Genomic DNA, 27,313 nt, shown 5'->3' on the forward strand with positions numbered 1-27,313 from the left:
TTATCAGCTCAAGTTTTCAGATTTAATAAATAAGTACTTGCTTATCAGCTGATAGGCCAAAAAGAGCCTTGGGACTTTGAAATTGCTATCGGTGTAAGAAATTTTGTTGATGTTTGGGAGGAAATCCCTGGGGAATTGATGGATTATTATAAAAATATGTCTTGTCTCAAGTATCATCTGACAATGGGCCAAATGAGAAACTGACACCATACTACAGCTAGCGCATTGGGTCTCGATTCACTGCTGTTGATCGGTGTGCGTTGAAAACCTTTTCTCGTTTTCGTCTGTGAATTTTGTCTTCTTCAAGGCACAGATATGATAGGCAATCGCGGATTGTTCACCTTTGGGTAAGACTGATTATTCCTAAAGTCCTAACGCACATGCTGTAGTGCAAATCAGTGCTGCGTGAGCGTCTGTTAGAAGTTCAGTAAAACGACAGGATCGGAAGTGCGAAATTGTAGCCGCAATCTAGAAAAAAATAAGACTCTAATTGTGTTTTTATACTTCTGTTGGCATTCTACAGGCTCCAGTTATCGCTTTTTTCCATAACCGTAGCAAGACAAGGGCAGGGATCGCGTACATGTAAGTCAAATATCTTTGCCAGCATTGATTTTAATCAGATCGCATAATTTAATGTGCGATTAAGATCGATATCAATGTGTTTTCGTCACATTCTTTCTCTTAAATTATCAGTGAGACTGAGCAAATTATGTGGGTACACTAAATATAACGAGTCCTTACTCTGTCAATTACAAATGTTGTTTGAACGGTTATATGACGCACGCGAAATGGAAAATCCTGCGTGAGACACAGGTCAAGTTGTCAGAAGCATCCTTTTGTCCTCTTTCTTGAAGGATGTTCCGGTCTCAGACTAAGGAGACAAAAAAAAAAAACTATATCACAAAAATTAAAGGTGAAATTGTTCAATAGTCTTTGCGGTTCAAAATCGATCAATCGGAGAACACTACTAAGATTAGAACTTAAGAAACCAGTCAAGTCTTCTTTTCTATTCGGGACAATTTATAGACAATTCTTATGAAATTATTCCGGAAACAGAACTTTCTCAGCACGTCTTCGAATAAACATTTTCTTTTGTATCTAGTTAAGTGGAGTTGGACACGAACACAGTCCTGACTGCCCCACTGCTTTGATTTACAAGCGCCACCGATAACATTAATGCAAAAGTTTTTTTTTAACATTCACCGACGTTACTAATCGAACTGTTCGAGCGATTGTGTTCGATTAGTTCGATAATTGATGACAATCGAACCAAGAAATTTCAGAAATGTGTGCGAGGAAGTTCGGATAGCGGTCAATTTCCGAACACAATCAAAAAATCTAAAATTTAGCCTAAATACCACCAGATATTTGAACAGCCTGTCTTAGTCTGAACCGCTACGAATAAAGAATTAATTATATGACGTAATATATTTATTGAAATAATGTTTGGGCATGCATGGGAAATACACTGATTTTACAAATGAAAAGATAGACCGACAGCAAAATCGAAAAATCTTGAGAGTGACGCTGTAGGTCCATTCCATTTTATGATTTGTGTTTTATCAGCCTAGGTAGTTTTAATAACCCAACCAGCCTGCGTAGCGGGTGACTTTATTGGTGAGCACGAGTGCGAGCTGACAGCGAAGATTAGCCTCCTCCAATTTTCCTCCGCTGGTCTGTGGTCGACGGTTGTTTTTTCAATCACAATGTCTCAACGTGATCGAACTCAATCATGCAAACTACATGTATGCGACCTCAATCGAACACAATCGAGAGCAAGCGAACATGTGATTGTTAGAGTTCGATTGTGTTCGATTACCGAACTCAATCGAACTCAACTGGGTTCGATTTCGTTCCATTAGTAACGTCGAAATATTCCCACCGGGATTATAGGCAGGAATAGATCAACAGTGTCTTTAAGCAATTCCGGTATGTATTCGTAATCTTCAGAAAATTACGGAAAATCTAAAACCGCATTCGCACGTGACAGCTCTGAACTATTTCGTATAATTTCTCACAGTTTTATACAAGCAAATGAAGGTTGCGCTAAATTTTACCGCATTTATCAAAGATTGGTCAAATGGTGTTTCCACGAACATAACCCAACGCCAAACATCATTCTGAAATTATTTTGAGCTGTCAGCGGTGCTCGATTTGGGCTGAAGAGTGAACGTAATGTTTAACTCACTAGCAGCCTCTCCTTCGAGTGAAAAACCGGCAGTAACAAGCGTGAGGAAAATCAAAAAGCTTTTGAGATAACTCGTGATAATCACCATAAATAGGTAACATCATAATGGCCACTAAAACAAGTTATTTGGTGGGCAAATTGAGTGTTTTCCATCAGTAAATGACTGCAATTTGACTGTAAGCCGCTGTGCGAATCATTTGTGCCCGCGGTGACCGTCAAACAAAACGGTGGGCGACTGTGAGTTCTTCATGAATAATTCATCAGCTGCAGGTTGGCGAAGTGGTAGACTGAGTGCCAGCAGTCTCTCTTTAGCTCGAAAATCCGTTGGGAAGAACGTAAACCGAACAGGGCCGGGAGCTGGAGTAGCGCGGGCGTCGGAAGACTGGCGGCAACCTGAGACCAGCTTATTTTAAGAATGTGCACAAATATGTGTCAAATGGCCATTTTTGCAGGGGGTCCTCCTTTCTGCCATAATCATTCACTCACTCAGTAAACTCAACATTTTTGCCAAGTTTCAGGGAAATCGGTCATTTGAGCTGTATCACCTCCTGCCTGGTTCTCTCATGGACACGCTCAGCTTTTATTGTAGAACTTATTTTCTGTAATTTTCAAGTTTAATGAATGTTTGTTTTAATTCATTTTTAGCATGCGGGGGAACGTACGGCGGAAGGGAAGGGAAAATCAAGTCACCAGGCTATCCCGGTAATAATTACCCCGGAAGGTCCAACTGCCTGTACAAGATCACAGTTCCCAGAGGCTTGAGAGTCAAAGTAAAATTCCAGAATTTTAGCGTTGAACCTGCTGGATCAAACCCAGGTAAGTTTAAAATTAGTTGTACATGCCGTGATGAAAAACTATCCTTTGTTGCTACCGCGAGGTACAGGACAATCCTGAGATATAAATATTTATAAACGTGCTGTTCAGCTTTCCAGTATTTTGACAAAATGCTGCCCCGTCTCCATTCCTTAATCACCACTTAGCTCTCTCTATTATCCTTAGCTCCCCGTCTCTTTCCTGACCAAGTATTAAAGATGACCGTCAGCTTGTCTCTTCTAAGCCTGCACCAAACAATTTTCTGTAATATATCTTCTCCTGAATTGAGAGAGGCATTGTGAGATAGATGTCTTGCCAAAGAACACAATGGAACGACTAAGATCAGTTGCTGGACTCACCCCCCTTCCCCCTTGGAAAAGTTCAATAAAAATATTTCCTGTATTTCATGTGAGCTCGATAATGTATCTAGACTTAAAGTAGCTCAATCACGGTCTTTTGGCGACGTACAAATTAAAATTACCTTAAGTTGAAGGAAACCTGAAAATAGTAGGTTACCAAGTTAGAAAAACACCAAAGAGATAATAATAAATCATAAAGGAAAAAGGATGGTAAACGATTGAAAAGATTAACGCGGATTACAAACGACGAATTTAAATCATTCTGGCTAACTTTTTCAAGATGCGCTAGCCGTGACGTAGCTCCTTTAAAAACGATTCCTGGTTGTACATGGGATTAAAATTAGATCAGTGTCCAAGGAAAAAGTAGACGGCTTCAGGTGGGCTAATCGACGTTAATCCTGGGTCGATAGTTAATCAACCTTTCTAAAAATGTATCTGTTGTGTAAAACTGTTTTCATTGCTAATATTTCGAGCAGTTTGACATATACGATAAAAACAAAATTGAAAGGCCAAAAAAAGACTATTAACAGACTAACGAAAAAATAAGAAGTCAGAAAAGTAGCAGAATTACAATCAAAATGCAGGCTTACCTTGGATTAGCTCAATCGTCCTTTGAACAACTGGATCCAGAATACAAAATTTTTCCTTCCCTTTGATTCATTGCAGTGGGATATTGCTACGACTACGTTGAAGTCCACGATGGTCCGTTGATCCAGAACCGTTCGCTTGGAAAGTTCTGCGGATATCTGAGACCCTTCAGCATCTTTTCTACAAGCAACGCTGTGCTCATTCGATTTTACTCTGATCAGTCAAAAAATTACAAGGGTTTCCAATTTGTCTATCACGCTAAACGTAAGTGGTGACAAGATACAAGTAATAGTTTTTGTAATTCTTTGGGTGTTGTATTGTAACGACTCGCGCGACGCTGCTAAGCGTCCTTGCAGCGCATTGCTGGTGAGGCTACGTTCGGAGCGCTTATGGGCTCTCGAGCTTTATTAAACAGATTGCAATTTGAAAGTCGCAAACGCTTTGATTATTACTTTTGCGGTATTCAGTTTCTTTGCCTTTTCCCTGTACTGTGCGTCAGCTTCCATGGAGTCCGACGTGTAAGTTTGACGCTTGATGGAGGAAAGGATAGTACTGGCTACGAAAAGCATACCTTGTCCCCCCCCCCCCCCCCCTCCCCCCATTTTTTTCGCTTTTTAGATTTTGCGCTCGCGGTGATTTATTGATGCGACTTTCCTGCGTTTTCCATTACATCCATTGTTTCAACTACCATCAATATTTCCACTCTCAACAGCACTACCAAGGAACCAACAACGGACACTACCATCTACCACAGACCCCCCAACTGCAGCTCGAGTGGTGACCACCACCAAGCCTTCATGTCCTTCAGGGAAATTTCAGTGCAGAAATGGCAAATGCATTGATACGAAATGGCGGTGTGACAGTTACGACGACTGCAGAGACATGTCCGATGAACTAAACTGTCCTTGCCACAGCAACCAAATGACCTGTGCTAATGGGGCGTGTGTGAATAAGATATGGATATGTGATGGCAGCGATGACTGTGGAGATAACTCGGACGAAAAGAACTGCAGCGTACCCACATCTTCTCCATGTAAGGGACGGACCATTATTTTTCTTCAGGGAGCGGGGAGAAGGGTTGGGCAATTGCCAAAAAAATGTCCTGCTGAGCAAAAACTACTGGGAAAAAAATCGTCATTATCGTTAAAAAAATTTTCTTATACAAGCTATTGCCCACCAATTAAAATAATGCACAACATAAAGGTGAGAATAAAATTTCATTTCCCAGAAATGCCGCAAGAAAACAGTGTTCTTTTTCCATAAAATAAATCCTTTAGTGACGGAGCTTTTCCGATCAAGATGGCTGGATATTGGCGTCGTTTTTTTTTTTTTTTTTTTTTGCGTGTTTATGGAACTCGACTCTAATGGTCTCAGTCCATGAACATACACAAAAAAAATCGGCCACTATCCGGCCATTTTGACCTCACGCTTGGGCAGCAACCTAGAATCTTTTTTATTGACGGAGGTGACGTTTAGAAGCAATCAATTAAAACTAAGAACGAAATAATTTCAGTAACTTTAATCTTTGTGTTGTGTTGCATCGTCAGTGAAGTGTTCTGTAAACAACGGAGGATGTGAACACAAATGCACGGAGGTCTACGTTGGAAAAAGAAAGACCATATCGTGCACTTGCAAGCGAGGTTACAGGCTACAGCCAGACGGCAAAAACTGCGCTGGTGAGGTTATAACATTCTGCGATTTTGCAAATTTTGAACAATGTGATATCATGTAGGTGGTAATTCTGGGACGTGACCTTGCAAAAGACTGTTGGCTGTGGCACAATGACCATCAACCCGGGGAGGTATACGTATTGATCGATATGCAGTCAATGTACACAGTGACACCGGCTGACCAAACGATTTTTCCCCGATCTATGAAGATGACTTGCCCTTGGATTGTAGAAATATCACTCATAAACGACAGCCTTTTCTGATTTCAGATTTTTTATTGTTTTGTACCGTTGCCATTACTTTTAACAATCAATCTATAAATAAATATTACATAATATTACCAACAAAAACACAGAAACAAAAAACACATTACAATAAATGGAAAATAAATTTGCGCAGTATCCAAAGTAGCTAAGGCTTTCGGGTTGGTCACTGCCACGTTAAGTTAAGTAGCGTAGACAAAATGCGAATATAATTAAAAAACAGTGCAAGCAATTGTTAAAAAGGCAACTTAAAACTGCTAAGCCTCTACATTCAAAGATATGAAGGTATTCATTATGTTTCCAGGATAGCCGTTTTAGTAGTTCTATGATCATCTTTAAGAAATACATCAAGTACAAGAGATGATCAAGGTACCTTGAACTTCTCTTGATCAAGTAGTAATTTCTTTCTTTCTCCTGCAGACATCGACGAATGCAGAGTGAGTAATGGAGGATGCCATCAACTGTGCATGAATGTTCGTGGTGGTCGCGTGTGCGCATGCAGGAAAGGCTACTTTCTTACTCGCAACAAGATCAAGTGTGAAGGTACAACGAGCAATGAGTAACTGTAACTTTGGTCATTTTGGCTTTCTTGAAACAACAACAAGAAAATATGTGGCAATAACGATGACATAAAGGAGCTAAGTCACGGTTTACGCATCTTGAAAAGCTTGGCCTAAGGTTTTCAAGATCGTTGTTTGTTATTGTTATCACGTCTTATTATTGCTATCTCTTTATTGCTTCTCTATCGTAGTAAGTTATTATTTTCAGGTTTCCTTCAATTTAAAGGTAATTTTGCATGTGCCCAAAATAGCTCAAAATAACGTGTCTGAGCTTCTTTGAAAACACGATGTATCGCGCAGAACGGGCGATTCAGCCAGGCTTAGCGTAAATCGCTATACACGAACATGGAGGGCGAGACGAGTTATTCCGATCTCCAGCGCGCTTCACGCTCGGTCTCGTGGTCGGCGCTCGTTTATTTTGTTCGGCACTTTGCTCTGCAAAACCGCCTTTCTATTCTGCGCGATTTAAGCAATAGGGCACAACACGAGGTGGGTTGAGAGAATTCGAGACAGTTATGCAAACCCTCGACTAAATCTCGGGTTTGCATAACTTTCCAGAATTCTCCCAGTCTCCCGAGTGTTAAGATGAGGCTATGTAAATGCGGAAAAAGGCCTCTATTGCTTTTATAAAATGATTCTCAAAAATACGCCCGAATCTAAAACGTCACAACCGTGTTTACGTACTCTCAACTAAACACACCTATCGACCAATGAGGGCGCGCGTAGTAGTTTAGTTATTTTATAAAACGCAATCTCGTTTGCATTCCAAGTTTTCCTTCATGGAAGCTTACATTTCCACGTACCTTGCCATATCCTGAAATTTTTTCCGTGTAACCGTTCGAAGGAGATGATCTGATTGGTTCAAATAAAAATTCATAATAACTAGGTAATGTACGGAATAAAAGTCTGTAGTATAAACTTCGCGGTTTATGCGCCTTGAAAAACAATACGTCATTTCAATATGTTTGCGCCATCGATTTGTTTTATAACTCAGATATAAATGAATGCACTAGCAACAATGGCGGCTGCAATCACGACTGCATCAACACAGCTGGAGGCTTCCGCTGCAGATGTTACCCTGGATTTGAATTCGAGAGCAGTAACAACAAGAAATGCCGAGGTGTGATGTTCCGTTAAGCGTATTTTTTCCCCTAATTTATTATTCTATTTGGTTATTCGGTTTTTTTTTTAATATGCCTCGAGTAAATCCCCATGAATACTTAGTACAAATGCTCTTTGATCATTTGATTTGGTTTTGTTGATTCTATTGTTTTATTTAGCTGCATCGAAACTAAGCAAATACTGTCTAAGTTACGTACATAACTACAATGATCTCTCGGGTCTTTTAATCTTTCTCTCGCAGTTCAAATTTATGGTTTAAATGTTCACTAGAGTAAAAACAACAACAAGAAAACAAACAAACAAACAAGCACTAACTTAGAAGTTAAACATTGTCACCCCTATAATTGCTCCAAGGCTCTTTGAGCGTTCGCGACTGGAAGCGATAAGGGAAACTGCTTTAGCAGGCTTGGTTTTGTTGCCAAATTGATTGATCGGTCGATTGATCGACTGATTGCTTGATTGATTGTTGTTGGATTGAATGATTTTTGATCATTAGATATCAACGAATGTGATATCAACAACGGAGGGTGTAGTCACAGTTGTTTGAATTCAGCTGGAAGTTACCAATGTCAGTGCCCTGCAGGCTATCGGCTTCTGAGTGACACCAAGACGTGTGTAGGTAAGACAAAGGTATCTCCTTAATACACGAACCTCATTGCAACAAAATAATTGGGCACTGAAGGTCTCACCTCGACCTGTTCGCGCTTCGCAATCTGTATTCGATCGCGTTCTACGCTCTCCAACAGAGCGTACGGGCTGGGCGGAGGGGAAATTCTGAATGTTTCCGGGCAAAACGTTCGTGGTTCAGGCAACAGCACTTGGAAGAAGACATTCCAACCGGTGTCAAGCTTTGTGGACTACTTCCACTTCCTCTAACGTTTGCATTGCGGACGGACTTAGGCAAATGATACGAGGGATCCAGGTATTATGTTTGGAAAAGCCACATATCGGTTAAGCTTAAATGCGTTTGTTGAAAATCCACATAAAAGACGGGCACCATACTGGGGTGAGAATAAGACATCTCAAGAATGAGCGCAGACACTGTCAATATCAACTTTGCTAGTTTCAAACTTAGATACACCAAATACTCGTCTATTTCAAACATTTTCGTCAACATTTTAAGTCTTTGATCAGTGGCATTGACCTCTTCATCCGAGTCATTGAATAGAAATATGTTATGGTTTCGCCAGAACTTACATGTATCTGTGAAACAATATAAGCGCAGTCAACAAATCTTGCATTTCCTCTTCATACAGATATCGATGAATGTGCAGTAAATAACGGCGGATGTCAGCATGAATGCACAAACACTCTAGGGAGCTTTATTTGTAGATGCTCTGATGGTTACTACGAGGACATCATGGATCCCTCCAAGTGCATTGACATTGATGAGTGTGCTTTAGGAGTGCCTGCCTGTTTTGACTGTGTCAACACACCAGGAAGGTAAATTGCGCGTTGTCGATGTCGCAAGTAGTATCATCAAAAGCGAACACCAATCAGCTGTCCATTGGAGTGGGGTGGGGGCAGAGGGGGGGGGGGGGGAGACGGCAGGGCGTCTCATTTCCATTTTCTTTCGGTAGAACGCTTTGAATAGTGACGTTTGCGATGGGACACATCCGGGAATTTCCGAACATTCACGGTCGTTCCTGTCCAGTTTGACTGAGCATCAGGTGACCGTGTGTTTTGGCCTCTACACTAACATGAACAGAACAGCACAAGCGAGATTGAATTAAACTTAACTCGTTTGTTAATGTGAGCAACCCGTCTAAGTCTGCCTTCCAAACGCCCACTTATTTCGGCTTGCTTTAGAGGAGTATCACTTAATTGGTCTGTTGGTTCCAGATTCAACTCCTCCACGCTTTGTAAATGGCCACTGACTGGTCAGCCTAACAGCAGTTGGGATTTTTAACAAGTTTATGTTCAATTTACAACATTTGTTTACTTGTTTCGGTGTCCCCAATTTAGTACAGTAGTGCTAAACACTTCCACACTTGAATAAAGTGATTAAAGAAAATTAATTATTTACAAGCTAATTTTTTGTTCCTTTTCTCTGTTTCCATTTAGTTACGAATGTGACTGTGATTCTGGCTTCAAACCAAACATCAACAAAACACAATGTTTGGATTTCGATGAATGTGCTTCGCAAAATGGAGGCTGCGGAGAACACAAATGCTTCAATAATTATGGAAGCTATACTTGCCAATGTAACCCTGGTTACCAGCTTGATCCCAAGTAAGCAAACGGCTGTTTTTAGAAAGGTTGCCTTACAAAACCATAAACGCGAACGCGTATGTCGAAAGGTATCATGGTTAATGGGGGTCTACGTTTGCTTGAGTGTAACTCAAGGTGTTTCAGCGTGGTAGAAAGAAATAGCGCAAACGCCTGTGCTTATCCTTTCTCTTTCCTTCGTGCTGAAACACTGTGAACCTCAATGAAGTAACGCTAAACTATTACTATCCATAGTACCAATCGTTTTTGCGGTTTTCGTGAGCGACATTTGTCGAAAGAGCTGTACGGAGGGCATTGCCGACCATTATGTTGTTACAACTCAAGATTGTTAGTTTTAGGAAGCATCCAGTCACGAATATTAACTACTCGTTAAATTTAAATGCCGATCACTGATAAGAGTTTGTGAACGATCGAACAAAGTTTTATCTACAACTATTTCTAATGGCTACCAGGGGTGACAGGAAAGACTTTTAGATCCACGTTTACCGCAAACGGCGAACGGCTTGGGGTCACGTGACCAGAGCTAGACGTCACGTTTGAGGTTTTCGACTCGCATTTTGAACGTCAACAGGTAGGTTTTCACTTGAGTCATTTACCTCAAGCGTTACTGCCTTGAATTTTATTTTATGCCACGTACAAATGCTGAAATCAAATAAAGTGACCCTTTTTTTACAAATTGGTTTTAATTTTTAGGCAAATAATCAATTGCCTAGCGTTTTGTTGTTGTTTGTAGAAAAGCACTGATCCTAAGTGGAAATCCAATATGGCGGCGGCTTAAGTTGAATGTGTGATTTATGATCGATGCTTTATTTCTTTAGAAAGCTACACATGTTATAAAACATACTATTTTGTGTCAATTTTTTTAATTTTGACAATTTCCAATGCATTGACAAGATGATTTCTATTCGTAAGAACTTACTCCAATCTAACTCGAAGAACGTCTGAACGGGAACGGCACACGTCTAACCTCAAACCGCAGTTAGACGTTTTAGGTAAATGTGGATCTAAAGATCTCTAATAAAATAGCATGCATGTAACTTGTGGTTAGCGCAGTAAAACCGAGTCAAGATCTAACCAGTGCGTAGTGGCTCTGGCCACTGCAGTCAAGTGAATAACAGGGAGAACCTAGGCAAAAAAAAAAAAATGTTAATGACAAGGAAATATCTAGATAAGAGGGTGAATCCCACATATATATAGACCTCAAACCCAAGGTAATCCCTCGTGTTATTTTTAGACATACATGTAGTACCCAGTTCTTCCAAGGATGTTACTCGCGCGACGCGTGGACACTCTCGCAACTACCTGAGACGAAATGGCGGGAATTGCGAAAAGTCATTTTATGTTTTGATTTTCAAAAGACGTTTCATAGCATAGACGCTTTCTGCACTCTCAGCCCTCTTTATGTTCGGCTGGGTTTTCGTGTGCTTTGTGCTTGTTTGACTGGTCATTCTTTTGCCGTTCATTCCATTTCAGGGAGTTAAATAAGGAAACCGCAATGGCAACGGCAAGCGTACAATGGCTGTGTAAGCGTGCGTTTTAATTCTTTGTTCATTTGTTGGCCGTTCTTCACAAGAACAACAACTTGAAATGGTCAAATTCTGCCTATGTAAGAGAACATGAACTACGACGGCCAAACTTTTTCAAATTTTGACACTGTCTTACTATATTCTGTTTGGGATATCTCCGACAGTGATTGACAAACTGAATTAATCTAAATTCTTGCGAGATTCGTAGGTTGAAAACTGTTTGTGCAGGGGACATCTGTCTCTTATTTAAACTCCTATCAAAGTTTCGAAATGTATTCAAAACATAGCGAGGGCCGAAGCTCCTTTGCTTCTTTGATATTAATATGTCAAAGAAGACATCCCCACGACGTGGGAGGTTTTCCTTCGCTTTGAAACGAAATGAAACATAAAAAAAAAATCCTCCACGAAAACATCCACGCAACGCGCGAGTAACATTCGCGGAAGAACTGGGTACCATGTCTAAAAATAACAGATAAGGGATTACCATGGGTATAAGGCTGTTAGTGGGGATTCACTCTCTTACCTTGATCATCTCTTGGTAATGATCGACCCTTGCTGATTTAACAAAGCACGACGCAGGAGATTTTTGTTGTAATAACCTGCTCACAGGTCGTATTTTATATGCCTGTGACAGGACGTGATTGGTGCAAATCAAACCCGTAACTTGCTTCCGATTGTTGGAAGGTGAAAGTTGTATGCGAATTCGTATTGGGAGAGCAGCGCGCGCCTCAAAGGAGGGTCTTAAAGTGCCACTGAAACGAAATTTTTGCATGTGAGATTTTTGCTTAGTAATAAAGTTTCAACCTTACTTGGAAACACTGCAAACTTTTTTTTCGCATACGGTAAGCGAAAACTGCTTTTTCAGCCATTCGAAGTTTTCGGCGGCCATTTTGGCGCGGCCAAAACAGTCTAGTGACGTCACTGGTTGTATTACTCTCATGCTGTGCTGAAAATTTAGAGTGATTATGGGAGAAGAGATTACTGTTCGAAGCCCCCCAAAAAACATCTTAAGGACATCTCAGAGCTGTAAAGCAGATAATAACAGTAGCTTTAGACATGAAGAGGTCGAGAGTCGATCCTGGGGCTTTCCAGTCTATTTAATTGGATATTTGCAGGATATTTTATGTGAGCAAGCAAACGAGTGGGAGCTCTTAGATCGCGAAATGATCGGGACTCTTGGTGAAATGGCCAGCACTCAATTAAACAATATCTACACTCATAAAGTAAAAAAGACATGAAAACAAGAGAAAGCGGCTTTTGAAAATATTATCCGGACTGCTGCTGCACGAATCGCAGCGAAAACGCTTCGAGTTTTCGAGTCGCTTCGCTTCGAGGAAACCGGACGCATTGTGAGTTTCACAGCGGACGAGATTGTGCCACAGTGACCTTTAGTCCAGTTATGTCTGCTACATCCTACAAGTTATCACAACAGCAACAATTTAAGGAACCCTCTTCTTTTATATGAGGGAGGGAATTTAAACTATAAAGGTAAACTAAGCTGCCATGACCCCACAGGTATGTTTTCAGGAAACGAGAGAAAGCGTGACAATGTCGGCGGCGAAAGGTCACATATGCAAATTAGTTCAAATTCTGTTTAATGAACCTTCGAAAGGTGTGTAAACTAGTGACGTTTTAACGAATTGTTTTGAGCTTGGATACTATTAAATGAAGATCATAGACATAAGTATGTGCTAAAGAAGTCAAAGTAATCCATCGGCCGTGAAATATTGCAATTGGGAGATACGTGTAAAAGAGAAGCGAAATTCCCGTTTGTTTACACTGATACGTATGCGGCGATAAAGCAAACCCTGCTGCGGATCACAATTTTCAATGATACATTTTGGCTACCACAAGAACTCTCACTCATTAGTATCATGAAAAGATGCCCTCTGTGTGCAAAGAAGTACTCAACTCAAAGCTTGTGGACCGTTAATAACTTCGTGATTGTGCGGATGGCTGATGCGCTTACGGCTTTTAATGCAGTAAAGTTGCCGAGGATATATTCGAACCTTGTTAATAGACCTTAGATAAACGTGAGAATCCAAATTTCAGAACCAGGCTGAAAACAGACGACGAAATATCGTGTTTAGGCTTCAGGACGTGATATAAAAGTTGCCACACTCGTGTTCGAAATCTCCAATCGAGTACTCAAGATGTTCGAAAAGTTTACTGAGCTGTTCTCATCTGTAGCATTTATTTTGGTGAATCTACACTCTCTGGCGCCCTCCAACGTTTATGATGTGTATTTCCTGTCAAGGCTGGACAGAAATTACAACGTAGAAAACTAGTAGGTATCGACAATATGAAGAATAAACTTGAATAAATCAAGTAAAAACAAGAGAGAATTTATAGCGCTTCTTGCGTGAATACAACCAGTGACGTCACAAGGTCCTTAAACTCGGTACCAGAGCCCGGACACAGTTTTGCTCCAAAAAGTCGATTTCAACAGCTAAAAAATGCACTTTCCGTTAGGATTTGACAGAAATAAAGTTCACCATTACTTTAAGCACGTTTGAAACTACAGATTGGGATAATAAAAGAGAGTACGAAAATTTCGTTTCAGTGGCACTTTAAAGCCACATGCGACAACTTTGTTCCATGGCTAAACTCGGCCCTGCGACGTGATGTGCTAATCTAGGAAAGTTGGGAAAGGTGAATCATTCTATTGATTCTTTGTCTTATTTTTAACAACCGCAGTACCAATCGTTGTGTAGACATTAACGAGTGTGCAACTAGTGACTACAAAGGAGACTGCGATCACATTTGCAAGAACACGTTAGGATCATACAAGTGTGCGTGTAGAGATGGTTACAAACTGAGACAGAGGACAATGTGTTTTGATATCAATGAGTGCGAGGAGGGTGCTCACCAATGCCAACACAACTGCACAAACACTGATGGAAGGTAATTATCTGTCACGCTCGTTTTCTTCGCCCGGTGTCCTTTGTGGCCCTTAATTTGTCACGTCGCGTAACGCACTCCATTAAATTGTGTTGCGTGACAAGCAAAGGTCTACTTGCAATTTGAAATATAGCGCGTAAAAACTGTTTTGGTTAATAGGTAAGTACATAACGGAAACAAAGTTTTGCCTCCGGTTTTTAGATTCAATACAATGCTGACAATTGTTTTGCGTACGTACAAAGCTTAGCCCGCACTGAATAAAGAGAGAAAACAGGCAAAGAAACAAACAAACAAAAACACGTTTAACGAAGACCTGTCTTTTCCTCACTTGTTGTTGTTCTTAAAACTTTCTCTCGGCAGTTATACTTGTTCCTGCAAGAAGGGATTATTTCTGTCTATTGATGGTCACTCATGTGGCAAAAAGAAAGATCTACAAGGTGAGCAAAAACAGCTATGATGTCCAGTAAGTCCTTGCTATATATTGGAGAGAGATGTGCAACACTCAAGTCAACCTCAGGTAGATTTACTACCGTCAATTGCCCGTGCATTCCATCTAGCTCCTAGTTGTAGTTATCACAGGACCTTTTAAGAGCATAAACCTGATTTAATAACGTTAATACAAAAAATTGACTGTCCTGGACTTTGTTCGAGAGGCTGTTTTAGTGGGTTTACTTTTTGGCGACGGGTAAGAGGTAATGTGGCTTTAAATGTCAGTCATCTCCCGGTCTCAGCCTAATCCTCAGGCGAGAGAAGCCTGAAGTCGCAGCGTTTTAATTGCGTTCCGTCACGGCAAGTCATCATTTCTGACATTTTATTTATTTATTTATTTTTTTTGTATTTTGTATTTTGTAAGTATTTTCCAAACAGACACCTTCCATTCTTACGTTAATGCGTGTTATCTATGCTACCCCATCGCGCGTCTTGGCTTTACTTATCTTGTTACTTTTTCTTACTATTCACATTTGTAGAGTGCGGCATCGCACCCCTTGCGAGTAAAACATTCCCAGGGAGATGGCATCGAAAGCAGGAATCAACTTGGCCTTGGACTGCCCTGCTTTACTTCAGCGTGTTTGGAGACATCGAGGGTTGTATGGCCACACTCATAGACAAGGAATGGCTCATCACCACCGCCCATTGTCTGTATCTTGGACAAAGAGTCATCCCTGCCAAGTATATCAAGGTAGAGCTAGGCGCGTTCACACGAGGCAATTCACATCATAAGCTGGTATTGCACGATGTGTCGCAAATCGTAGTCCACAAAGACTTCCAACAAAGTCTCACCTTAGATCGGAAGGTTCTCTCTGGGAACATTGCTCTCGTCCGCTTGGCGAAGCCGATCGAAATCACCGAGAAAGTAAGACCGATCTGTATGCCAACTAGAATGGAAGTCGATCATCTCCTAGGACCTGGAACTTCAAGAGACGGTGTGGTTGTGGGCTGGGGTAAGACCTCAGAACACCGAGTCCGGAGTACACTGCATGAGGTAGCCGTCTCCGTCGAACACAGATCACGCTGCAGATGGACGAAGATCAACTACGACCCTCTGAACATGATCTGCGCCGGGTTCAAGGAATACCAAAAAACTCCCTGCGTCGGAGACAGCGGCTCTCCACTGATGTTTCCTGTAAGCAGCCCCAACCATAGCAAACCGAAGTGGGTGCTAGGGGGTGTGATGAGCTGGGGGCTGAGTGTGCTTCCTGACGGCTGCCACCGTGATTATCGCTACACCGTTTATACGAGTGTCGGACGTTACTTGAAGTGGATCAAGTTCAGGGGAAACCGAGGAAACACTAAATGAACAGACTATCGATGTTACAATAACCCGCTGTTTATAAATCAGAGTATTTTAGTTGCGTTCCTATTACGCACTGGGACACTGTTACAAAGTGATGCTCAGTAAACCTTACTTGATGTTCTCCTAATAAGAGCTTTATTTTTTTATTAAGTTGTGGTCTAGCTCGTTTTCTTAGCCACAAGAAATCGCAAGAGCATCAAAATGTTAGTAAGCATAAAGAGATTCTCAGATCAAAATACAGAACGAAGAAAAGGGAACTTTCTCAACGTGCTCCCTTTTTTCTGGTGGCCATTTTGAATTTTAATAATACTGTCATCCCTTACGATGCCGAGGTGTGGAGCCAGAAAATTAACGGGCGCTTGAACGGCCTAGAGAATTCGGAAATTCCGATGGCACAACAAGTTAACGAACATTTATCAGTTCCAGACCTCCTACCAGATTACCGCGTATTTAAAATTAAATATGGTCGCCACGAAGAAAGAATGCGTTGATCTATGTTATTCTCCCTTTAGTTGGTTGCTAGGGTCCCCTGTGTAAGTAGTGCCAGACATTTTTAGCTTATCATCGAAAACCCCCAATTTCAAAGTGGTCATTATGCTGCTGCTCCCGTCCACTGGCGAGTAAGCATTTTACCGCGGGATTTTCACATGAGAAATGGATAGCGTTTACATCTTCTGTAACATATTAATTTGCCAGTAATGTGGAGAGCAGTGTGAAATAAAAGAGGTTTTGTTATTACAAATTTAAAGTTTTTCCTCGGCCATTGATCTGCTGCTTGTTCCTTAATTTTTTTGTTAGCACAGGCTGGAATATTTAGGGGATAAAGGTCGGGTAACATGATTAGTGTTAGCCTGTTCCAGGCTCTTGGTTTGTGAGGGCGAGCGAAAGGGCAACGAGGCTAGCGCGAGAAGAGGGGATCTGCTCAACCCCTCGCCTTTTTCCACTCCTTCGCGCCGCACCAACCAAACGCCGGGAACAGGTTAGCTTGGTGTTAACCTCTTAGCACTGAGGCCTTATACGTGTTCAGTCAGGAGGAACTGTCCTTCTTGGAATGGACTCCATATGGCTAATCGAGCAGTAAGCGCGTAAGATGGATTTTCATTTCCCTGATTAACACCTCGTTGTTAACTCTGAATGATCGAAGTGATCGCGGAACAATGAGTGAACAAGCAAATGGCCTGCGAATAGGCTCCCGGCGAGGACGGAAAAAAAACATTTGCCGAGCGTGAAACAGAATAATTCCGAGAGCGAAGCGATCGGGGCGGGACGGGCTCACCGGGAGCTTGTTCGCAGGCTGAGAAGCAAACGAGTGACTTAGCGAGTGTACGAACGAACGAACGAGCGAGCGAACGATTGGAACAAACGAGCAATCGACCGACCGACCGACCGAACGAACGAACGAACAAACGAACAAACGAAAATGCTAATCGTAAATTCACTAAAAGATATGGGAAGTGTACACAATTCAGAAGGTGAAAGGTGGAACATCCTACATATCAAGGTTAGTTGAACATAAGTTAAGGAACGACTCAGTTAACAACCAAGCGTGTAATTTTCTTTTCTACTCAGTTTTATTTTAGCAAGGTTACATGTGTAGTCGGTACAATTTGGATACCCAGTAACACAACTTCCTTTTGGTTATCAGTTGCTCTATTCTTCTGATCAAGGTGTACCTTCTTTACCGTTTCTTGATAATTGTGGAAAAAAAAAAAAAAAAAAACGATCAATACAAGTTACCTTGCTAATAAAGAGTAAATTCTCGGTTGTTGCTCTCCACGTCAATATCTGCATGGATGCACTTCAAATAGAACAGCGCCGGAGTATTACATGTATTAGTACGATGTACAGTTGAACCACCTGTCAAAGTGAGCGCTAACAAGAACTGCTGTCATCTATGTCTTGTCCTCTTAGCAGCCAATTTGTTCTGTCGCCGCACCGCATCTTTTCGTTTTCTCTTGTAGTCCTGCGTGAGATCAGATCTCACCTTCACCCAGTATTCGCTGACTTCCTCTTCGCTCCCTGTTCTCATAAACTGCGATTCTTGATCTGCAACGGAACATTCAGTGTGTCTATATCACAGTGTTGCGTGACATACTGTTGCTTCTTAACAAGGAGTTGATTAACTTCTGACAACATTTTGACATCTTTTGGCAAACGTTTGATGTCTTTCCTATGAACTGGCTTATCAAAGCGCAAGAACTGTTGGAGAGTTGTCACAAGTTTCACGTTCGTGTTTGGACAATTGTTAATGTCACCTCCATTACTCTTACTAAGGTTACTCAGCTGAACAGGAGCCTTCAAAAAAGTGACGAGCGGCTACAGCACGCCGTATCCTGAACCCGCAGTGAGTGCCGTAGCGCGACGTTTTCCCACTTTCGGATTTAAATTCCAAATAATTGCAATTTAAACTATTTGCTTGTTTTCAAAACCACACAGCAACCTACAGTTGAAGATCATAAGGTGAAGAAAGTCATTGAAGCTCATGCCTTCAGATATCAAGAATATGTCATCCGGAATACGGCCGGTATTTCAGTTTATATGGAGACCTGTTGTCTCCAATGGGAGCATTTGTATGAAAGAAAGGTTATCCCCAATAACCGAGCCAGTAATGGGTTGTCTGGGGTTTGCAAAGGCTCTGTATGTCTCGAGTTGTCACTACAAAGAGAGGCAAACTAACCAACGAATTTACATGGAAGATAGTTGGCTCGCTCCCAAGCGTCACCCAACTGTCAGAGAGAGTGAGATTCCACCCGGGGCCACCCGGTCAGTCCAGGCATAATACCATCATTTATGAAAGCTACGTATGTTGGTATCGACGCATACATGTCGCACAGTATATGCAAAACCTCCCTGAAACCGCAACTACATGTACACCACCCTGACAAATAACCAAAGCAATTCAACAGGTAGAGTCACCTTAGTTTGGCTTACCATTGATACGATTTGCCAGTTCAGGGTCATCTGGATGAAAGAAGAACAATTCGTCAAGTTGTGACGTGGCTTTACCAGACTGACGACCAGTACCCCCAAAGTCCACATCATCACCATCGTCATCGTCGTTATCGTCACTACTGTCATATGGAAGTTTAGTTGCAGGCTGCCAAGGATTTGTCTTAATCTGCTCAACTGTTCCAACTTGACTGTGTTCGTCACGAGTGGAATCTGCATCGTCCTCTGGCTCTTGGGAAAGGAACGTGAAAGTTGTACCCTGCACAGGAGGAGACAAATGGAAATGTAAGATACTTGTTTAATGAGCTATGTTCAGTACAAGAAGACATATGTACCCCTTGTTATTTTTGGGGGTTTAATGATGCCATTTTTCCTTGAGAGTATTGCCTGTAGCTATAGCTAACCGTAAAACCGAGAGCAGTAAATTCACATGGCACAATATTGTTTGATAACGGTTAATTATGACAACAGTTGCTAATGGGCAATACGTGCACCAATAAGGCAACATCGAATCTACAGAGTCCCTGAAACTCGCCGGCTCTTTCTTGCTCCAAAAATAGGCCGAGGAAGAGACGTTTCGTTTTCAATTCTCGAAGCAAAAGGACCGGCTGTCCCAGATCTGCCACCTCCAGGACACAAAATAGATTTTATGAACATCGTTCCTCTCACCTGTTTCTTGTTTCCAAAGAGCTCCGCCAACGAAGACGTGTTAGCATCGTAATACTTGTCTTGGGAAACTTCGGGTAATACAGGGTCCTCTGGTTGCTTTTCATCAACAAATGCAGGTTCTGGTTCCTGGTCTGTTTCCTCTGACGCGGTCTGTTCAAATTGCTTGTGGTCCTCTCGAGCCGGATCGTAATGGACTAAACTGGAGTTCCAACAGAAAATAAAAATAAATAGATAAATAAACAAATAAACAACCAGCTCACTAACAAAGAAAAGGAAACAACAAAAACAACAAAATAGAGTACTAAAACCTCACATGAATTGTAGGAACACTTTTACCCCAGCAATATTACGCTCTCCGATACACTTTACCCCGTTCGTATTAAGCAAGACACGTAAATGCATCATGATTCAAATTGACCAACAAGCCCCTGTCAAAGTCAATTCTAATTTCCCTATGCATGTGATGACAAATTTCCATCTTTTGAGTCAAGTTGTGAGTACGTGTTGCCACCCCTGAGCCCCGGCCTATACGGCACAGATAAAGGTTCAATAACGGAATTTCGGTAGAATGGGAAAACAACAAAAAGACTTTTTCAATCGGATCATCCCCTGCCGTTCTGCTAACTCTACTGCTCAATGGTGCGGTCCAGTTATAATTACTATTCATTTCACAAACACAAGTTCGGTCAAACACCAGACTATAGATACCTGAATTCCGGGTTCTTTTCCTGACTTTCTCGACTGCTGTGATCAGCCCTGAAATTCCCACCAAAAATATTGCTGAGAACTTTCATGGCAACCGCCTTTTCTTCGGCAAGACTCCTGCTAATCTCATCATCGTTTTGTGAGGAGATAGTCACTGAATTCCTTTCTGACAATAAATGTTTTGCATCAGAGTAGGCAGCTTCTTCATCTTTGTCTCTACTATTGCTGACTTCTTCATCTTCACTTTCTAAGAAACGCGAGTCAAGCTCAAAGCGTCTATCCCCTCCAAACGTCCTTTGCAATTTGAAAAGCTACAAAGAAGTTACAGGAATTTTGCATTACAGTGTACATGTAAGCTTGTTTAATATACTGCGATACAACACATCTCTGCAAGATTTACATACGGTTGCAAGTTCCATGTAGCAACAAAGTCTACAAAAAGTACAAGAAATACGTGTACCTCTTCTCCAGCTTTTCCTTCAAAATGCGATTTCACTGTGACAAGATGACCAGATTTGTCATGGCCGTCATCACCTTCCTGCTCATGGCTTTCATCACTGTCACTTTCCAATCCTAGCCACGAACTGGCTTTGGAACCTGAAATCTGAAGTGCAGAGACATGCTTAAGTTAAAGATACATTATGTACAGATACGCATGGTTTCAATGTTCTTACACTCAGAGAGGTTTTGCTAGTCTATAACGCTTCTACTTACCGACTTACAAGATCAATAAACTTGGACAAAAGGATGACAATACTTACGCGAATACAAACAATTCTAAGCCCCTTCATGCCACAAAATAGGAGTCAAGAAGGAGCCTGACGGAACGCGAAGGCCAGGAAAAAAAAAATGGGCTTCTTGAGTCAAAATGAGTCAAACGCTTCAACCATAAAAACGATCTCTGGATATAATCTGCAGTACACAATAGTCAAATATTCTAACCTTGTCTCCAATAGAATAAGCAGCTTTCTCCATTACTTTATCACCGCTTGCATCATCATCATTATCAAAAAACACAATATGCTTCTTTCCATCATGGCTTTGTGTCCCAGGGTCCAGATCCTTTAAGGCATCCTTGATTAAATTTCTCTGAGCAAGCAAAGTCTTCTTTTTGTCTTTTAAGGCATCTAGTCGTTTCTCGTTTGAATGCTTCTGTTTATGTGGACTATCTGTGACCTTTGATTCATCTTTTGTTTTCGGAGATCGTATCAGGAGTCTGTCGGAATTGTCCAAAGGGCTAACTTCGCCAACTAACTTCGAAGCAATCTCTGGAGATAGCTGATCTCTACTACTTTTGATTACAATTTCACTTCCACTCGATTCCATATCTGATGTTTCAACAGAACCGTCTGAAGAATTCCTGTCACTTGTTATTGAGCTGTTTTCATCTGACAAATTCTTATCATTCTCAAGCTGTACTCTACCAATGTTAGGTGATACCAAACTGCCACTGACATCATTATTCTCATTCTGAATTTTTGTGCACGAAGCACTTTTTACTTCACTTTTACATGAAAGTACATCTGTCTTCTTCTTTTCTACTGGAACAATGTTCATTTTTGAAGGTGTAGAAACTGAAAGGGCATCACGAGAGGGTGACATACTGGAAGTTGAACTATCAAATGTATTCGAGCCATGTCTCTCTGTGTTGCGCAATGTATATCCCTTAAGCTCTACAGAGCGATGATAATGATCTGTATCTGATTCTGAATGTGACGCACTGGAATCAGACTCCAAATCACCACTACCATAAGCTGACAGCTTTTTTGTATGAGAAGCAGATGGGGATGGTACAAAGTTACCCTTCAGTGTTTCAGCACTCGCTTTCTTTTCATACCTTTCTAAACCATTACCAACATCAAAATCCGCCTTGGTAGAATCGACATCCTTTGACTTCGATTTCTGCTGTTTCTTCCCTTTCAGTTGCATTAACTTTCCTGGAGTTCCACTTGGTATCTCCTTTTCTGATTCCAAGTGCCATGTCAATTCAGATACAGTAGTGTTCAGATCCTCAGGTTTAATTTTTTTCAAGCAGTGTGTTGTCTTACTGGGATCAAACTTGGCTATCTTCTTCCTGTCTCTACGCCTCAAGTACACAACTGGTAACACACGTCCAAATTTACCAACAACCCAGTTTTTCTTTCCTGGAAGGGGGGTACCTGGGACAGCCTTTGGAAGTGTTTCAGGAATTGCATTTTGCTTCTGTGTTTCCCATTCATGATATACTTTCCCAACAATTTCTGTGTCGTCTTTGGTGCCATTTTTCAGTGATGGTAAAATATTGGTTTGATCTTTTTGTTGTCTCTCCCTTTCTAGCCTGCAAGTTTACATGCAGTTAAAGGGTATACACATGTACAGTAACACACAAGGTCATATGTACACATTGCTCATAATAAGGAAAATAGTTTTCCATCATTGTTAATGAGCACATGTACATGTATGTGTGACAAGCCATTCTTTGTTTAAGAAATGGAGAACATTTACTGTTTTTATCGAATTATAAAAACATGAGTGGAAGTTTGGGAGAACGAGAAATGCTGTGGGAACACGAGCTGCAGATGAGTGTTTCCACAGCTTTTTCGAGTTCTCCCAAACTATCACAAGTGTTTCTATAACTTGATAGAAACACAGAGAACATGTTTTCTATTTCTTTTAGAAAAAACCACAACATAAAAGGAAAACAACTTGTTAACTTTGATTATCAAAATGTAAATTCTCTTTGCTCGCGCCATCATTATATCAACAGCTCGTGCTAGTTCGGTCTGTGTTTCTATTGAGTTATACATGTAGAAACACAATTTTTAACCAATCAGCACGTGCATTTTCTTAAGACTGTTTTCTAAATACCCGTAATGATCTCTATGCAAATGTAAATTCTGACTTCTGCACACTGCACTATAAAGGTAGCATATCTGTGATGGAACTCAATAAGGTGTGCAGAGGGCTCAGATAACTCCTCTTTTGCTACAGATTCTTTATAAGCTTGGCTCCCAACATTAAAACACCACCACAGCATATTTAGGGAAAAGCTGTGTATCATGGCTAGGTAGATTGTGAAATGAGAGACCAAGCTACATTGTACATGCATGTCTAGACTGTTTATTACACATCTCAGTTCTTCTCAATTTAGACAAATAGAGAAGCTGTGAACAATCTGTAAAATGGCTGGGTTTTAAATCAAGCCATTAGAAAAGGAAAGAGAAATTGTTTAACTCCATTGTTTTAGTTTTCCCAAAGTTTAACCTTTGATCAGGGTTTGTGTTGTGTAAGGTGCCTGTGTCTTATGATTTTGGAGTAAAAAAAAAAAAATCGATTTCAGGTCTTGTGTTTAAATTAAAACAGCACTTTTTCAAGCATGAAAAAAAAAACCAAAATCATAAAATGACGTTAGGAGAACTCGGAGGAATAATGATCCAGACTACATGTATAGCAATGGATACTTGGTACACATGTACATTATGTAGTAGCCTTCACATGTTCAAGTACATGGATGTATTTATATATACAGTGGTACCTTGTAACAAAGCTTTCTTTGGCAGCTTGAATCTTCAAACAACAACCTTTCCACTTTGAGTTAGTCAGCAATGAAACACCTACAAAGGAACAGGTACATGTAGTTGAACATATACAATCATGTAGAACAAGGTATAAATCACAGTGAAATTTGTCAAGTTTTTGATGCAGCATATATTTAGGTGTAGTGTCTTATGGGTGGTCAGGCAGTTATTAAGCCCTCATATATACAGTAAAAGATCAACATTTTAGAGTACATGTAGGAGAGTAAATATTATTTTCCTTAAAATAACAACTGCAACTCTCTCTCCTTTCCAGTGAGGTTTAAGTACATAAAAAGCTGCAGTGCAGGCTTCTTGAATAAAGACCAGTCTTGCTAGAGCTCATCAAGTATTTCAATTAAGTGACCCTTACAACACATGCTGTTGAGAGATGTGACACTTTTTAAGTTTATGTATGTGAAGGGGAAAGCACAAAGCTGTTTCATGTGCCTTGTTAGAGCTCACAAGCACACTGCTGCAACTGGAAGATGTTCTGGAGATAAAAGTTTTCTGGATTTGGAAATCTATACAATGTATCATCTACTGTATATGTTGTTATTACACTGAATTTGGTACCATGTAAGTGCATGCAACATTGGTATTATAACAACTGTTGTTTTCAGTAGGCAAAAAGACATGTAGGGATATAAACCAAGTTGCCTAATTTGAATATTTACTACTCTCAGACTATGTTTATGTACATGACACTTTTTATTCACAAACACTACTAACAATACTTACACCTTCTGAAGTCAATTTCTGTCTGCAGCATGTCAATGTAGGCAAATGTCTTAATAGGGCAACCTGTGGATAAAACATTGTAATTTTATAGTTAACAACTGATGACCCATCAAAAAATTATGCTGTTTAATAAAACACATGTAACTGACTGTCCACAGTTACATGTAATTAGTATTATTAATGGAAGGAGTAAAGGGTTAATGGGAATTAACATTGTCCCAGCCTATAAACTGGTGTTCATATTAAGCAGGCCTTTTGCAAGAAAACATGCTTTGAGCTTTTCATTGCAACTGACAAAACTGTCCATAATACAGAACAAAACTATGTAATCATCTGTATTAATCAACCATGTCAGTGGCGGATCCAGATCTTGAGCTAAGGGGTGGGGGGTAGTATCCAGACCTTGAGCTAAGGAAGGGGGGGGGGGGTGGGGACAGTGTTTTTTTTGCTTGCCCTGCTGGCTTTTCTTTCTTCTGCAATTTTTTTACCCAAAATAAGGCCCCCCTCCGTTAGATCCGGCAATGCATGTGATCCTAGAGAAGGGTTCCACTCTAGATATGTGTAATTAACTTCATTCATACCAGTATGCATTGACGTAGGAGAAACTGACTGCTCACAGTCTTTTTTACATGTACAAGTAGCTGTACAATAAAATTCTCAAAACTCTATGCATATTTATTATATGGCTGAACTGCTCTGGGGTGAAATGGAGAATTCTGATTGGTTGCCTAAGTGGTCTGAATTTTGCCATACAGACCATTAAGATGGACCACTCCCGAACTGATTTCAACAAAGTGCATTTTTAATCCACCACACAAAATAAACAGTTTTTTCTTAAGTAGAAATCATTTCACCTGCAACTTCATGTTTGGAGGGCCATTTCAAAGAGAGAGGGTAGGTGATTTAATGCAACTGAAGGATGCCATTGGTTGAGAAATAAACTACTAAAGCATTAAGCACTGATACTACAATCGAGTGAGTTTATTTGTATATCGTGACCCCATAAATTCAGTCTTATTCTACTACATTTACATGTACCGTAGTACGACCGTTGTACTAAGGGACTTTGTAATGAAGTTTGTACACATTCTTTTCAAATAAGCTGAGTGTTGAAATTCTTAAACATTATTTTTTAACTCTGTAAAGTGTTAGAAATGATTTTTTTTATTCATGTCTGGTGCGCATAAAATTTGACAGTAGTATTAACTACAGTCTGTGTCTGTCTTACACAAAACCCAGCATTACATGTATTATCAATTTAAAGAGTAAAATGAGTAAATTTTGTAACATACTGTCAGGGAAGCTGTGATTTACCAAACCACAGTTTGAGCATAAGGCAATTAATAGCTGAAACAAAAATTATGCAATCATCCAAACAACAACTGCGAACTTGGCAACTACACTGAACTTCACTGAATAGCCACGAATAGATATATAATGTACCTTTTTCATCTGTTCTTCTTATAATCTCAACTGATGATACAGTTCCAAAAGTCTTGAAACGATCCCTATAAAATTAACAATAACTCATCCATCAAATGCCACCACTACAGAACTGTGCAAAGGTATACATGTAAATAACACTGCAAAACATAATTTTTGGCAAATTTTACGTGGCTACATGTAATTTAAGCTAAGTTAAACATGAGACAATATTGCTGGCCAGGGTTGGTGTGTGGGATGGCTGGTAGTTTTATGCAGGGCTTCCTTGTAGTTTACAACTTGGCTTAGAATGTCAAGTCGTTCTCCATGTTTTTTTACTGCCAGACTGTTCTCCTAGGGCTTTTCTCCCAGCTCACCCCTCCCTCTTCTCATGGTAAGTATGTGGTAAGTATTATTGATTCCACCATGTGCTCTGTGTGATGGTACCTGGTGGTTGCTGCTCACAAGGTTGTCATGGATACCCTCCGAGCTCCGCTCAGATTACTTGAGGCTACACCATCTTTTTAGGCTCCCCAAGCTCATCCATTGTTTATGAGTTTCACCAACATTTGCAATATTTTGGCACATTATGATTTGAATAATATTTTATTTAAACAGAGACATCATGCAATATTTCAAAATGTATTGCAAATAAGTGAGCGAAAAATCAATTCCCCAACAAGGGAAAATATGGTCCCTACTACACTGTAGGTAAAATATTGTTGCTACTCAGCAACATATCGCTGCAGCTGAGCGAAAAGTCATTTACGTTTAATCTTAGACGCAAGATTTCGATAACATCGATTGTTGGCGCAAACAGACTTGGTCGTCACGTCAACGAATTACTTGTCCCCTCGTGCACAGCAATATTTAATAACAAACCTTGATTATCATGTTACCTTTCACTAGAACATACCTTAAATCCACTTCTTTGATATCACTGTATAACCCACCAATAAATAATCGCTTCATTTCCATGTTCTCCTCAGAAAAAAACCATGTAAGCTAATAAAGTTAGGTTTTCAGTGTTGATGGCCGGCATGAATGATCAAGGAACACTGAGGAACAACATGTACATGTAGTCCATTTTAGCGACGTGCGACAAAAATTCAAAGCAAAACCCAGCCATGCTGGCGAATAAACGTTACGAAATTCAGTTAGGTACCTTAAATATTAAATTATTCCCCAACTTTGGACATCTCAACGACGAAAAAGAACGAAGAGTATAACGCGAGCACATGCAAGCTTTGGCCCGCCAT

At 40.5% G+C, this 27,313-nt stretch overlaps 2 protein-coding genes across 2 annotated transcripts; one reads left to right on the plus strand and one right to left on the minus strand.

The window, feature by feature from the left end:
• Positions 1-186: 186 nt before the first annotated feature.
• On the plus strand, positions 187-16,756 carry LOC145497134 (uncharacterized). The gene is made up of 14 exons (XM_081476933.1): positions 187-347; positions 524-582; positions 2,834-3,004; positions 4,027-4,212; positions 4,661-4,981; positions 5,496-5,624; positions 6,302-6,424; positions 7,436-7,561; positions 8,060-8,182; positions 8,820-9,006; positions 9,628-9,795; positions 14,016-14,222; positions 14,580-14,656; positions 15,188-16,756. Exons 1-14 carry the CDS (start codon positions 316-318, stop codon positions 16,015-16,017), a joined length of 2,739 nt encoding a protein of 912 aa, XP_081333059.1. The 5' UTR covers positions 187-315; the 3' UTR covers positions 16,018-16,756.
• LOC145497135 (uncharacterized) lies at positions 16,633-27,313 on the minus strand. The gene is made up of 11 exons (XM_081476934.1): positions 27,220-27,313; positions 26,971-27,112; positions 26,076-26,140; positions 24,633-24,695; positions 23,852-23,930; positions 21,280-22,654; positions 20,798-20,941; positions 20,341-20,648; positions 19,633-19,831; positions 18,946-19,222; positions 16,633-18,060 (listed from the first exon to the last, which is right to left on the minus strand). The coding sequence occupies exons 2-11, from the start codon at positions 27,030-27,032 to the stop codon at positions 17,903-17,905; spliced, it is 2,730 nt and encodes a 909-aa protein (XP_081333060.1). The 5' UTR covers positions 27,033-27,112; positions 27,220-27,313; the 3' UTR covers positions 16,633-17,902.

Source organism: Orbicella franksi, chromosome 9, assembly GCF_964199315.1.
Source record: "Orbicella franksi chromosome 9, jaOrbFran1.1, whole genome shotgun sequence".
Lineage (NCBI taxonomy): Eukaryota > Metazoa > Cnidaria > Anthozoa > Scleractinia > Merulinidae > Orbicella > Orbicella franksi.